A 15,588-nucleotide genomic window follows, 5' to 3' on the forward strand; every position below is an offset into this window, starting at 1 on the left:
AGGCTCTAGAATAAATCAATATGTTTTATTACAGAATAAATTTATATTGCACAAACCCATATAATTTTGTAATAAAACAAAGGTGACCATGTACTTAGGCAATATGTTATTTTCAGTGTGACTATTATTTATTAATTTTTATTAGCCTCTCTACTCGAACACAAATAAGAACACAAATAAGATACTAGTTTAACAAGAATTAATCATGTATTTTACCGCCATTTTTCATTTCTACATTTTAATTAACATCGTATCTAAAATTTTAAATGAGAAAATATATGGTTAATACTGAATTCTGGCATCTTATTATGTAAATATACCTGTATTTTAACTACTTTAAACACTTACTTTTAATTGTCACAAATGTACTTATATGTATATAATATATTCATCAATGAGAATTTAAGTAAACGTGAGAAGAACTCACACAAGACAAAAAATTTTTATTTTGACTTATTAATTGTTTTTCTACAAATAAAAGAAAGTGTTTTGGATATATTTAATTATTGATATATATGACATTATGTTGTCATAAAATTAAATATTATAAGTACAATAATATTTAATAGGTAAATAAGTGATGTACATCTATCTCCAGGGTGAATAATATTAGCATATTGAATTTAAAAGCATAATTATTGTACTTTCTATATCTGTCATGTAATTGTTTCATATCAATAGCAATATCATTTCAGAGGATGGGGATTAAAAAATGTAAAGTAAACGATACATAAAACAACAAAAATGCACTAGTTGCGCGCCATACACAGACTTAGTAGCGCTCCCTCTCTCTGCTGGACGGCTGCTGTCATAAAAAACAATTTTGATAATTTTGGTAATATAATTCGTTTATATTATCGAAAATTATAAAATGACTGAATCTGAAGATAGGATAACCGATGATATAGACAGAGCTGATCTATTTGATTCAATTATTTGCGCTGAGGAAAGGTAAAATGATTCATGATTTAGTGTAGGCTTGCTAGCTAGGGATTAGGGCCAGGCCTATCCTAAAATTTAGGCTAAATTAAGAAGGCTGGAGATTCCTCCTCCATTGTAATCTTGCTTGGTCTGGTCACTTCGTACTTATATCAGTAAGCCCTCTAGCGGTTTACCGGATTTATATGTCATCTTTACCACTTCTCGTGAACACTTTTTTGCGCCGCAGCTCTAGCCAGCTATGTCCCAGGAGGACATATTCATTAATAAGCTGTTTCATAGCGGTAGCTTTAGTATCTAAGGCTGACAGTTTTGTGAATTTGGAAACTCGACTATAATTTATAGGTAGCTGCTGGACCCAAAAAACGTCTGGGAGAAGAGAGTCTATATGAAAGCCTTTGCTGATAATACAGTATTATTGAGATGTAGACGGAAATCTGTAAAATCTTGTTCAATAAATAATAACTTCGTTTTTGCTGTCAACCAGGCTGGTGTTATAATAAGTCACTGTCAAATAATCATTCGATAATGGTCAAAACTTTATTTTGGCTCTGTCAACATAAAGGGAGGTATTTACAATGACTTTCTTTTGACTGTCAATCTAGGCCAATGTTATAATAATACGCCGTCAGATATTAAATCATTGAAACAGTCCTGGTAAATTTTTTTTTGGTTATCAGATGCCGTGGGAGGTGGGGGGGGGGGGGGGGGTCTAATCAATTATCGTCAGAAGGTGAACAATCAGTCTAGGTAGCAGCAGCAGATTATTATTAACGCCTGCTCCATTAATTAATCCAGAAAAAGGTTTGTACATTATCTATTTGTTTATTAGCCTTCTCCTAATACAATTATATTTTCTTTAAAAAAAGGTTTTATAAGTGGTTTCAACATTTATGATAGTAATGTCACAGTTCTGTGTCTGGACGCAAGTTCATAGACCTACTAGTTATATTATTCATATTAACTGATACTTACTCTTCATTTACCGTAAAGTTCAGATTTAATGAAATATATAATATAAATTGGCTTCGTAACAATTAGTTAGTGTTAGTTTTTTGGTGATAGGTGAAAATGACATGTAACTTCGTAATCAATTTATTTTTTTTGTATAAAGGCCCAATTACACTATGACGATAACGACGGACGATAAATATATAGCATGCATTTTTTTTACATAAACCAAAAGAAATTAGAAAGGTTTTCGTTCTAGACCTATAGGATAATCATTTATGCTGTCTTTGATAAAAATAATGTTTTTCAAATTCCAATCAAATGACGTCATGATAAATAAAAACAATAAAGTCGCTGTATTGTCACGATATTAATGGTCTTACTAATCATGACGTCATTTGATTGGACGTGTGAAAATATAATTTTCATCAAAGGAATTGTTTATATTTCTTTTGGTTTATGTATTAAAAATGCATATTTGTCTATATCGTCGATCGTTATCGTCCTAGTGTATGGGCCTTATGCTGTAAATGTTTAATTAATTGATCATTCCGATTTTATTAGTTGGACTCTTGCACAGTTGCTGTCTAATCGTTGTTGTGTAATATCATTTCGAACCATATTAAAATCATAAAGAGATTCATATTCCTTAACATGTGGCTGTGCATGGAAGTCCGGTCTACAAAAACTCGGGCCCGGGATCATTGTTATTGGGCCTGAAAGTGTTGGTGAATTCATAGTTATACTTAATATTATATATATAATTATATTATTATACAATTGAAAGCAAAACCCGTTGAATCTCAAATCATTAGGACTAGAAATTTGGCTTATCAATCAAATAAATACTTTCGTTCAAAATGAAACTCCAACCTCTCTAATCAAAAGATTGAACTCGAAAACGGACCGTTTTTTGAATTGGGTATGTTGAAACATTTCAATTTTCATTAAAAAAAGTACATTAATTATGGTATTGATCAGTGGCTATAGAGGCGTAAAAACCCTCGGTCAATATCATGTAAAATGCACTGTGGAAGGGTCATTATTAAGACTGCAAAATTGGGCTTATCAACAACAAAATATTTTATTATTAGACGCGATAACATCAAGGATAATCAGTATAATTATTAATATAGCCACTGTTACTAGTTTTATTCTACATGCTAAAGTAAATAAAAATCCACTAGAAAACAAACCAGTCTGAATGCTATGCTTATTAGCCATGTTATGTTTGTTACTGTAGGCCTATGATTGTTTGCAATGTCCACATATTATTTTCGTGGGCATATCCATAGTGTATCACTCACAAAAAAGACGTGTGAGGTTCTTTCTTTAGATTTTGAAGAATGATTTGTGTTACAGGTTGACATGAGTCAAATGCTCAAGATATCGGCTAACGCCATGGGACCCTTGGCTTATCAATGAATAATACAGTACTACTGTACTTTCGTTCAATTGAAATCAGAATCTGACCGTTTCATTAAATTGGGTGTGATTTGGCCTAAACATATAATAATTTATTAAAAAGGTACAATAAAAACAAATGCATCAGAGGCGTAAAGAACCCACGGCCAATATCATGTAAAATGTATATGGTATAAGCACTGTGGAAGGGGTCATTATTATTAAACTGGAAATTCGGCTTATCAACAAATAAATACTTTCGTTTAAAATGTAAAATAAGACTGCAAAATTGGGCTTATCAACAAATAAATACTTTCGTTCAAAATGTAAAATAAGACTGCACAATTGGGCTTATCAATAAATAAAATACTTTTTTTTCAAAATGTAAAATTAAGACTGGAAAATTGGGCTTATAAACAAATAAATACTTTTTTTTTCAAAATGTAAGAAAACATTTTTTAAATATAATCCTTAAGCTCTGTCTATACTATCAAACTAAATATGATGTGCCCATATTATATAGACATGACGATGTCATATCACTACGATATTCGGGCATATCACTACCATATTTGGGCACATCACACTTTTTTTGTTAAACTAGTTGGGACAGTGTAGACACAGAACTATGTGATCGAAACATAAGTCGGAATTGGACTGACGCGATTGATTTAATTGGGTATTTTTAGTAATGTAATGATTCATTAAAAACTATAATACAGATACGCGTTTGGTATTGATCAATGGTGCAAAAAACCCTGAGAAATAATGTTATAACGCGATTTGGTGATAGCTTAGCAATAATACAACCCATATACTATTATTATAAATACCTATATTACAAATCCATTCATATAACTTTTCATCGCGAACCGAAAATGTATAAATGTTATTCTACAGACAGTAATTATATATTCAAAAGCCATATTATTATTATTATCAATACCTAAATGCGATAGTAATAACCACATAAACATACATTATTCCCAATACAAGTTTGTGCGTTTAATTCTAGAAAGAAACGACTGTGCTGACAGGCCAATGACATAAATCACAAGTAAAGTCCCAATTGTTCACTTGCGTTTTGATTGGCCGACCTATTATATTAGATTAATGAAGGCTGTTCTTACAACTGTCCAGTCAAAAAGTTACGCGGCGTTTTTTGTAAGAAATATTTCTTGTTAATAGTAAATCGACTCAGAACATTTTAAACATTAAAAATTATAACATTGTTGGTAAATTTGGTTTATTTTGTTATGAATAGTGACATTTTTTAATGAAATACATGTCACATAGAAAGAAATTTAAAAAAAACCAGTCAGTAGGCTATTTAGTATTAATATAATAAATAATTAATTATACTATTATTACTAATACTTAATAGGGAAGGGTTTCTTGATTCTTTTGAAGATGTGAAAAAAATGGCTTCTTAGTTGGCAAGAAAGAAGGGAAAGACAGAGGATTAAAAAATGGTTTTCAAAAGGGAATAGGTTTTGGAAAACAGGTCGGAGAAGAGATTGGCTTCTATCATGGGTTTGTCTTGACGTGGAAGAACATATTGGAAAAGAAAGATGAAAGGAACACAAGGTTTAATCACTATTTGTCTGAAATAAATTAATAAATAAAGTAAAACTCTTGTTACAAAGAAATAGTTCATGGATTTAAATACTGTATATATTTTTACCAGAATCACAAGGCCCAACATATGATATTGTCTGTCAGATATAATAAAGCAAATTTGTACAAGATTATTTATAGTATAAAAATGATTGGATTGGATATTTGGATTTCCTTCTAAACTTTTTCTTGATAAGATGTAACTGTTATCACAGGAGCCAAATATAGTTTGATAAATGCAGTGCTGATTTTGCATACTAGTCTACATTTTAGTTTATTCTTTTATCACAATTTTTTATCTGATTTTTTAAAATTCTATTTTGTTGCCAGGAAAATGAAGGCATTTGCCTCCTTACTTGGTATGTTAGAAGATTTTGACCTTTCGAACCCTTCAGTTGATGATTACATGGTAAAACTGACACAAATCAGATCAAAGTTCAAACAGGTTAGTACATAATGTGTTCAGGTTAAAGGTTAATTCTCCTAGGTATGCCATCCACACATTGACATAGAATCCTCGATTTGAATTGTTTTGAAGCAATTGCTACCAACATTACATTAACAATAAGAATAATTGACTGGTCATTCACACACTTTCAGTGATCTGTTCCCACATGTAAACAGCGAAGAGATCGGCTGATGATTATCTGCTTAAAACAACCCAGTTGCAAATAATGAGAACTGTCAGGCTACTATATCTCTTGTTTTTTCAGGTTTCCTCTCTTCTTGGAGTTCAGTTACAACATGATGATGAAGATACAGAAAGAAGCAACCCACAACCTTTATTTTCATTTTGATAGTGTAGTTGAGGTACTCTGAAGACATTTTAAACATCAGGCCGATATTTGAAACTTTGGAAGAAATGTAAACCTTATATTGTCATTTTTTTTTTTGCTATCTTTTAAATCAATTATAACATTGAGTTAAAATAGTAAGTAAGTATAGTTTTAATTTTGCTAAATTGTGTTATTGTTCTTCCGTTTCAGTGTTCTAAATGGTGGAATATAATTAATAACCAGATATTTCAAAAACGAAAGAAATGGTTTTGCTGGAAGCTGAATTATGACAACACGTCTTTCTTCTAGAAATGCTTTTTTCTAATTTTTACTTTCTAACAATTCCAAAAGTAAGTAACTTTTGTCAGTCCTCTGATACTCATTATTGGAAATTGTCTAAGCATGACTGTGATCACGATAGCTTGATAACTTATGTAGTTATGAACAAATACAGTTATGAGGTGTTTTCCCGAATGATGAACATGAAATCAAAACGGTACTGGGTAAGATCAACTGGTGTTTTAGCCACCAATTCATAGAAGTACTGATGTGGTAGTATAACGGCGACCCTAGACATGACTAACCCTTGACTTATAGCTAATAGAAGATTGAAATATTATGGGTATAAATATGTTTTATAATCATGTCAAGAGTGTTTATATAGGCCTATATTTTAAAATAACAACAATATTTGTATAAAAAAAATTGGGAGTTAATTTATTGATTAGAAATAAAAGCAATAAGATTATGGAGCAGCTATTCCTGAATATACAATACCAAGTACTGTAGTTTAAAATTAAAAGTTTTAGGCGATCTCGTCAAAGGTAAAGGTCCATAGCCTGCCACATTTCGATATTCAATATTAAAGTTTTAAAACTGAGGCAAAAATAATTTATATTATATATTTTATTATATATTTATTTTATATTGGTTTTATTTTAAATGAATGTAGTAGATTACTTGAAAGTTTCTCTAGGCCTCAAATTTGATATCAGACTTGATTATTGAAGAGATATTTTATCTACTTCATCTGAATTTAATAGTCATTTCATAATTGTATAAATATTAAGACGTATATAAGGACATCGAAATCTAATGCATGCTGACAACGAGTGCCGATGAGAGTTTGTTGTGTAGAAGTTAAAACGGACAAATTCAATAAAATACAATAAAGAAGTTGCTAAAGTAAAATATTTGAAATATAAAGCTCTGTATTTATTTGTCTTTTTTCATGCTTTTATATAAAGTACTGTACACAGATACTGTGTAGTATAACATGCCAGTTCATTCTCAAGGCAATAATTACCTGTATTTATAAATTGTTTACACACGTTCACTTGATAATACACCTTTGAAAATTTATTGCTCAAAAGTACCAGTACTGTACTAATATTTTATGAACGTCTTTTTGGTGTTAAAATGTAACTCTATACTGTATCAAATGATTGCTTTCTTTGCTAAGAAAAAGAAAGAAAACAAACTTTGATAATTTGTATGATGTCATTTGCTGTTTGTTTCTATCTGTACAGAAGAAAACTTGTGTGCCCCCGGTAGATGTTGAATACTATGTACCATAAGACACTCCAACTGTAATACCTGCCCATCCTCCCCTATATGAACCATAAATTGTGAAACACCTGTATTAGGACTTGTCCGTAATGCTTTTCCTTTTCCGCCAGGAATGATACAGCTCAAATCTTCCACAAAATGCCGAATCAGTTCTTTCAACAAAACCCCATGACTAACAATTAGTATATTTTCTCCATTAGGACTTGTTGCTGCACTTTTAGTTAAATTAAAAGGGCTATAATGCTCTCCGTTTTTACCCGGGCTTTCAGGTGAGTCACTGCCATTTTTAGTTCTTTGGTTTGATTCCATCTGTATTTTGGCATCTTGTTTGCTTTGAACGTCTTTTTCTCGTTTACCCCAGCATCCTAGACAAGTGCTTGCATCCAATCTGCCGCCTAATCCAAGGTATTTTTCTTTTGGACTACCAGGACTTTTGCTGGCAGTTTTTCCTTTATCAAAATGAGTCCATTTATAGAAACGGCTCTTAGCTCCGTTTCCATTACTACCATTAGTCTCTTCAGTTGTCTGTTTTTCAATTTTTAATAACTGGTGAGTGCTTTGACACAAATTATGGAAGAACTCTGACGCCCTGCTTCGTACCTTAAAAAAGAAAAAGAATTATTAACACTACATTTGTCTTTTTTACTGTTTTATATGTTGTGTGTAATTGCATAAATTTTAAAGGGCATCATTATGGACAAATATGCACCCTACCTCTGGTAATGACTCTCCTCCTTCTGCTGTATAGTCTCTCAACTTTTTTCCTGCTTTCTCAGATGCATCTTTTAACAGACTAAATGATTTTCCTTCCATTTGTCCATAACTCTTTAAGTACAACAAAACATACATAATTATTTTTTTAAATAAAATATTGTATATCCCAAGTGATCTGCTAAAATAAAAGTATTGGCGACACATTTTCCACCATGCACAAAGAAGTAGGCATATATGCCACACCCATTGTTTACTATACAGTAGATTCTCCTGATTTCTGTAGGCCTACAGTAATTAAAAATACTGTATCTCTATCGGGTTAAAGAGAGACAGACCTAGGCTTGTCATTTGGTCATGGGCAAATACAAGCATATAATTTAAAAGATAAAAATGGTATTTTACCCTTTCTCTGAGACGTAAATCTTGTAGAATTTTAAAAGGTTTTACACGGCTGTTTGCCTTGATGATTTCAGCTGTCTACAAAGTAAAAATATTTTAATATTAAATTTATTTTGAATGTCTGTTTCTACCATTCAGGTATTGTGATAGGTTGAACTATAACATCATTAGGTCTATTTCAATCCACTGTTTGAAAGCTCAACGATAACTACAGTACAGTAACTTATATATTGTAATATTGTAATTGTAATTGTAATTGTATATTGTAATATTGTAATCGTTTGAATTTACTGCTACACGTCACTTTTTCCTTATTCCTACTCCATCTCTCCACTTAAATTATTTTACCCTCTGAACTAAATTTAAATTTCACAGTACCTGCATAGCACGTTTGAGGTCACTAACAAAAGCCTTTTTGAAGAGAACATCTCTGAGGTAAATTCCTGCATGGATTGCTTGGCATTCTCCATCTTCTGACAAAGGTACATCTAATTGGCCTGTAAAATTAAATAATTAGTAATTTACAAAAAAACGTGTTTGATACTGGTGCTTATACTGTACTATCAGAGCCCATTTATGTACAGTATACAGTAGTAGTATTTTGTGTGCTCTTGAGGATATTAGGGCTGTGTAATTGAATATTGGCAATTTGCCTAAGAAAATGATTCATAGAAAATAATTTGTCTATATTGTATAGCATAGGAATCTATGTACTGTACACAATATCCACACAGAGTTATCATTTACCTTTTCAAAGGCAACTACCAATTTTATTTAGTATTTCAGCAGAATTGTACAGTATAATTAAGATGGAAACTATAGACTTCATTACTGTACAGGCTCTGTATAATATGTGGGCTAATTAAGGCCTTATTATTATTTGTAGGTTGAGAAAATATGACATTATCACATATTCTGATTTAGGAAATTAATTTTGAGGTCCTATCCTCCCAAAGGACTAGCATTGCCCTACTAAAGTACAGTAGTATCTTCGCACACATTTTAGGCTTTGAGCATTTTTAGTCATGTCATTGCACTCTATCTTCTCAGTAAAAGTATCCATGTCAAAGACTTTTTCATTTTTTGAAATCTGCGAATTAATGCAAATTTCTTGTTAATGTAAAGTTAATTTTAAAACTTCAGCATCCACTGCATGAACTTCCATCTTGTTGCAACCTGCCAGAAAATCTGTTATCTGTTACAAAACAGATTTAGGGATCGTTTTGTTAGTAGCAAGCAAGCCTTGTTTACGCACCTTTCATTCAAGAAGTGTGCCACTGTTTTGAAAGTGTAGCGTCCAAATAAATGATTATTAACGGTATATTATCTTTAGACTACACAACATGTAGCACTATTCATACAAAAATGTGTGTGGCTGTAATGTACAGTCATTTTTAAATAATGAACAATATTTGGCCTAGATATTGTGTTAATTCTTAGGTTTAATGACTACAGTAGTCACTAGTTAACTGAGTAATACTGTATTTTTATTATAAAATCGGTAGGGAAATTTCGGTGTGTTGTATGATGTGTTGTGTAAAATGCAGTACTCGGTACAATGTTCACCAAAAACCATACTTTAACAATTTATTATATATAGTATACGGACATATAGAGGAGTAGAGCAAAATCATAGTAAAATATTTTTGAATGAAGATCAAAAAAGGGACAGTCATCATCACTCAGCAATTTTCACATTTCCTGCTCTGAACACTTAAGTTTCTTAAATCAACGAATCAGATCATTTTCACTTCGTTGCAGCAGCTCGGCCTTAACACGTTTCGTCATGCTCTGGATATCTATCTTCATGTCTAGTCACACTGGCTAGAGGTTTACAACGAGTTATTCAGCAGTGAGCTATACTACGTCTAGTCAACTTGGCTAGGCCGTGTTATTATTCAACAAGGAGCCAGTTGACTTTGCTGTACTTATGTTATAATTAACTTGGCATTCCAATAACAAAAAGCAAACCAGTCTTCCCAGCATGCACAGTGGTTATGTTGACATTTTTTTGGTGCAACAACAATTTGTATCAGTGTTTTAGATGTAAACATTGTTTCATGTTTGACGTGCAAGTTCTCGAAATAAAATCTGTCAGACGACGTGCTATACATGTTGAATACAATTTTTGAAACATTATTAACATAGGAAATTAATCAATTAGAAAAAGGAAATAAATTAATCTTTGTAATTTCTTTTTTCCACACACTATTTTAAAATATAATGTTAATTCAAATCATTGAAGGTTAATAGCACTTCAGTGTAAATATTAGAAACTTGAATTTTATTTTATTTTCAAATTATTTGAACCTGCAAGTTTTGGGCAAGGGTCTCAACCAACAAACAAGTGAAGATGTGATATTATCAGTATGCTTACTTCATAGTTGAAAATAAAACAAAACTTGTTTAATCAATTATAAAACTTACCCTGTATTATCTTGTCTCTGTTTGACTGTGTCTCTCCACTGTAAAACAAAATAATGTTATTTTGTAATACACTATACTGTATAATACTGCACAATGTGAAAACATTCTTTATATCAGTGAGTGGTTTTAATTCCTTTTATCATTTCTTCTTACCACATGATAATTGCCCAAAACTAAAATACAATTGGTTAAAATGTTTGAATGCAGTATTTTTTGCAATGAGAAAGATATTTTTGGTCCACTTTTTGATGTGTCCGCAAGCAAGTCTATACAGAGCATACAGTAATTAAACTGAATAAAGTAATAACATGTAAAGGTGTTCTTTTGTTTCAGTAGAAATGCACCTGTGTCTACCCTTAACTGATTAATTCTGGTCACAAACTTTTAATAGTGTACAGGACAAATAATCTTTCCCAAACAAAATTTTAAAATACTTGACATTTGCATGCTAAAATTCAATTCAAAGCAATAATGACATGTAGTATGGAGAACTTTAATTGGAACAGAGCCAGTTACGAGAGCAGTCAGAATTCTGTCCCATGATGTAGTTATCAGACATATATCCTGAATAGTCTTCCCTTGTTGTAGACTTACCCACAAACCAACCAATTATTGTCTCGTAATAAACCACACTGTTATTTGTTAAGAGAATATCTACTCCTGTTTTTATAGTATTTTAATATGGTTTGTTTTTAAAATATAAATTACAATCTAATGATATTTATTTAGTTTGCAATATTGTTTACTTATTGTTACTGTATATAAAACTTTTTCTTAAATTTTAGTATGGTTACGTACATTTTAAGTTTGATGTTGAATTTTGTTATGCTTGACAGCAATAATAATATAAGGTTTGGGCAAGTTGAAAGAAGAAATTTTAGTTTCATTGGATCAATGGACTGCATCACAATCAAACGTGCTGCTGCTGAGGTTTCACAACCGCTTGTTTGAATCCCACAATCTCGCAGATTTGACTGGTCACTCGCGCAAACACATCCTCGCACACGCAGTGATCTATTCCCACCTCGACTGCTCGTACATAAACAGTGACGAGTTTGAGGAGCTAGATATTATGCTATCTCCTCAATCAAAGTCAAGTATAATACGCTTAATATAATGTGGTGGTCATTTATACTCCTCCTGAGTGCGTTGCGGGGTGCATTGTGTATAACAGTTACAATTTGCACAGAAAACATAACATACTTTGATTTATCTCTGTGTCAAATACCTGCCTAGCTAGACTACATTGTATTGTTTGTAGTCTGGCTCCATTGCAGACATTAATAATTTCATTAATTCTCAATGAAACATTGATTACAGTTTTTCCACTTACTAGCCTATCAATATTCAATACTACTGTAGACCTAGGCTAGGCCCTATATTATTAAGACTCAAGAGAGAAGCTCACTTTTTAAATCAATTTTGTAGGCTGAAAAAAAGTAAAACAACGGGCTAATAAATACTTACTGTCGTACTAATGTAAGTAGAAAATAACAATTTCGGTTAAAATCATTAGAATCCTTTCCATTCTGATCCATGATTAAACGCTTGTAATTTGGTTGAAAGACTATTAATCTAGGCTCATTCATAACCATGGTCCATCATGACACGCTTGATATCCTTGCCAATTCGCACACAAATTAAAGTCTAGCCTAAACTAGCTAGCAGCTGCACACTCGCTCTCCTCTCGCGCTGGCTAAACGTACCTATCATCATCAATCTTCTTTCAACCAAATTTTAGAGGTCTTTTTAGAATTGGCCAATCACATGCCGGTATTGAGAATAGAGAGTTGACCTTTAAATTAAGAGGCCCCCGGGCGGCAGGGGGATGATTTGCTCACAGATTGCATGCTTGGGTGAATTTGTTGCACGGTGTTCGTCGTCGTCGTCCTGCTGTATGTCGTGTTCGCGGAGGTATATTCAGAGCGTCATTTCGACGATCGAGCATTCTCTACTTCTACGGAGCGCCATTTATGCCTTTATTTACTTCCGAATTAGAAATAGTACTACGGTAACTGCTCCAGTCGACCAAATTTAGCACCGGTGGAGCACAGTGATATAAAATAGAAATAAATCACTGAATTTTAATATCTTTTCGTATGTTAATAACACTGTGCTCAAGTGGACCCAATTTGGAGCCAGGGGAGCACAATGATATAAAATAGAAATAAATCACTGAATTTTAATATCTTTTCGTATGTTAATACACTGTGCTCAAGTGGACCCAAATTGGAGCCAGGAGAGCACAGTGATATAAAATAGAAATAAGTCAATGATTTTTAGTATCTTTTCGTATGTTAATACACTGTACTCAAGTGGACCCAATTTGGAGCCAGGGGAGCACAGGAAGAGTGATATAAAATAGAAATAAGTCACTGAATTTTAATATCTTTTCGTATGTTAATACACTCTGCTCAAGTGGACCCAATTTGGAGGCAGGGGAGCACAGTGATATAAAATAGAAAAAAGTCACTGACTTTGAATATCTTTTCGTATGTTACTACACTGTGCTCAAGTGGACCCAATTTGGAGCCAGGGGAGCACAGTGAATAGAAAAAAGTCACTGAATTTTAATATCTTTTCGTATGTTAATACACTGTGCTCAAGTGGACCCAATTTGGAGCCAGTGGAGCACAGTGATAAAATAAAAAAAAGTAACTGAATTTTAATATCTTTTCGTATGTTAATACACTGTGCTCAAGTGGACCCAATTTGGAGACAGTGGAGCACAGTGATATAAATAGAAATAAGTCACTGAATGTTAATATCTTTTCGTATGTTAATACACTGTGCTCAAGTGGACCTAATTTGGCGCCAGTGGAGCACAGTGATATAAAATCGAAATAAGTCACTGAATTTTAATATCTTTTCGTATGTTAATACACTGTCTCACGTGGACCCAATTTGGCGCGCGCGCCAGTGAGTACACAGTGATATAAAATAGAAAAAAAGGCACTAAATTATAATATCTTTTCGTATTTTAATACACTGTGCTCAAGTGGACCCAATTTGGCACCAATGGGAGCACAGGGAAATAGTAACATATCGAGAAAAAATACTTCTGGAATTTAAAAATATTTCAAACTTGGTATATTTGTTCAATATCGGTTACTCCATCCGTAAATTCAAAGAAAAAATAGTTTCAAGCCACATCAGTGATTTTAATAACTTGCGTTTGCTTAAGATAATACTTACAAAAAAACATAAAATTCCGACACATATTATGTTAAACTCTAATAATGATTTTTACAAAAAAAAAACCGGTTAGGAATTCGATTTTTTCCCTGTAAATTGAGCAACTTAAATTAAAAATATACCAAGAAATATATATTGAAATCAAGGAGTATTTTTTTTTACAAAAGAAATGTTCGTATGTTAATACACTGTGCTCCAGTGGATCCAATTTGGCGCCAGTGGAGCACAGGGAAATAGTCACATACAAAAACATCAAGAAAAAATACTTCTGGATTTCAAAAATATTTCAAACTTGGTATATAAGTTTAATATCGGTTACTCCATCCGTAATGCAAAAGAAAAATTAGTTTCAAGCCATATCAGTGATTTTAGTAATTTTCGTTCGTTTAAAATGTATATTTATGATAGAACATAGAATTCCAACACATTTTTTAAACTTTAAATTTTGATCGTCATAAAATAATTGTCCTACACATTTGAAATTTGGTAGTATACGTTCAATAGGTTACTACACGTTCAATATGTTACTACATAATTCATATTTTTAACATATGTCTTTTTTTTAATCGCTAAAGTTTAAAAAAATGTGTTGGAATTGTATGTTCTTTCATAAGTATTTATCTTAGACAAACGCAAGTTATTAAAATAACTAATGGATGTGGCTTGAAACAAATTTTCCTTTTGCATTACGGATGGAGTAACCGATATTGAACTTATATACCAAGTTTGAAATATTTTTGAATTCGATAAATATTTTTTCTAGAAGTTTTTGTATGTGACTATTTCCCTGTGCTCCACTGGCGCCAAATTGGATCCAATGGAGCACAGTGTATTAACATACGAACATTTCTTTTGTAAAAAAAAAATACTCCTTGATTTCAATATATATTTCTTGGTATATTTTTAATTTAAGTTGCTCAATTTACAGGGAAAAAATCGAATTCCTAACCGTTTTTTTGTTGTGAAAATCATTATTAGAGTTTAACATAATATGTGTCGGAATTGTATGTTTTTTCATAAGTATTATCTTAAGCGAACGCAATTTATTAAAATCACTGATGTGGCTTGAAACTATTTTTTCTTTTGGTTTACGGATGGAGTAACCGATATTGAACATATATACCAAGTTTGAAATATTTTTTAATTCCAGAAGTATTTTTTCTCGATGTTTTTGAATGTGACTATTTCCCTGTGCTCCCATTGGTGCCAAATTGGGTCCACTTGATTGAGCACAGTGTATTAACATACGAAAAGATATTAAAATTTAGTGACTTTTTTCTATTTTATATTACTGTGCTCACTGGCGCGCGCGCCAAATTGGGTCCACGTAAGCACAGTGTATTGACATACGAAAAGATATTAAATTCAGTGACTTATTTCTATTTTATATCACAGTGCTCCCCTGGCTCCAAATCGGGTCCACTTGAGCATAGTGTATATTAAATACGAAAAGATATTAAAATTCAGTGACTTTTTCCATTTTATATCACTGTGCTCCACTGGCGCCAAATTAGGTCCACTTGAGCACAGTGTATTAACATACGAAAAGATATTAAAATTCAGTGACTTATTTCTATTTCATATCACTGTGCTCCAC

The 15,588-nt window shown here is 32.1% G+C and overlaps 2 protein-coding genes across 2 annotated transcripts; one reads left to right on the forward strand and one right to left on the reverse strand.

Moving 5' to 3' along the window:
• Nucleotides 1–799: 799 nt before the first annotated feature.
• Nucleotides 800–6,857, forward strand: LOC140040289 (protein LTO1 homolog). The gene is made up of 5 exons (XM_072086094.1): nucleotides 800–951; nucleotides 4,705–4,881; nucleotides 5,242–5,356; nucleotides 5,625–5,775; nucleotides 5,898–6,857. The coding sequence occupies exons 1-4, from the start codon at nucleotides 872–874 to the stop codon at nucleotides 5,706–5,708; spliced, it is 456 nt and encodes a 151-aa protein (XP_071942195.1). The 5' UTR covers nucleotides 800–871; the 3' UTR covers nucleotides 5,709–5,775; nucleotides 5,898–6,857.
• Nucleotides 6,858–6,878: 21 nt separating this feature from the next.
• Nucleotides 6,879–12,619, reverse strand: LOC140040288 (fructose-2,6-bisphosphatase TIGAR B-like). The gene is made up of 6 exons (XM_072086093.1): nucleotides 12,264–12,619; nucleotides 10,797–10,834; nucleotides 8,748–8,866; nucleotides 8,373–8,447; nucleotides 7,971–8,081; nucleotides 6,879–7,856 (listed from the first exon to the last, which is right to left on the reverse strand). The coding sequence occupies exons 1-6, from the start codon at nucleotides 12,389–12,391 to the stop codon at nucleotides 7,188–7,190; spliced, it is 1,140 nt and encodes a 379-aa protein (XP_071942194.1). The 5' UTR covers nucleotides 12,392–12,619; the 3' UTR covers nucleotides 6,879–7,187.
• Between the last annotated feature and the right edge of the window lie 2,969 nt (nucleotides 12,620–15,588).

The sequence above is a fragment of the Antedon mediterranea genome, chromosome 2 (genome assembly GCF_964355755.1).
Source record: "Antedon mediterranea chromosome 2, ecAntMedi1.1, whole genome shotgun sequence".
Lineage (NCBI taxonomy): Eukaryota > Metazoa > Echinodermata > Crinoidea > Comatulida > Antedonidae > Antedon > Antedon mediterranea.

Bases quoted from the DNA above. Each gene is read 5' to 3' on its own strand.
- LOC140040289 (XM_072086094.1), top strand. From the start codon at position 872: ATGACTGAATCTGAAGATAGGATAACCGATGATATAGACAGAGCTGAT. The intron at 952-4,704 runs GTAAAATGATTC...ATTCTTTTGAAG, and splicing joins ATTATTTGCGCTGAGGAAAG to ATGTGAAAAAAATGGCTTCT. The intron at 5,357-5,624 runs GTTAGTACATAA...TTGTTTTTTCAG, and splicing joins TCAGATCAAAGTTCAAACAG to GTTTCCTCTCTTCTTGGAGT.
- LOC140040288 (XM_072086093.1), bottom strand. From the start codon at position 12,391: ATGGTTATGAATGAGCCTAGATTAATAGTCTTTCAACCAAATTACAAG. The intron at 8,867-10,796 runs GTAAGTTTTATA...TTAATTTTACAG, and splicing joins CAGAGACAAGATAATACAGG to GCCAATTAGATGTACCTTTG. The intron at 7,857-7,970 runs GTAGGGTGCATA...TTCTTTTTTAAG, and splicing joins GAGGAGAGTCATTACCAGAG to GTACGAAGCAGGGCGTCAGA.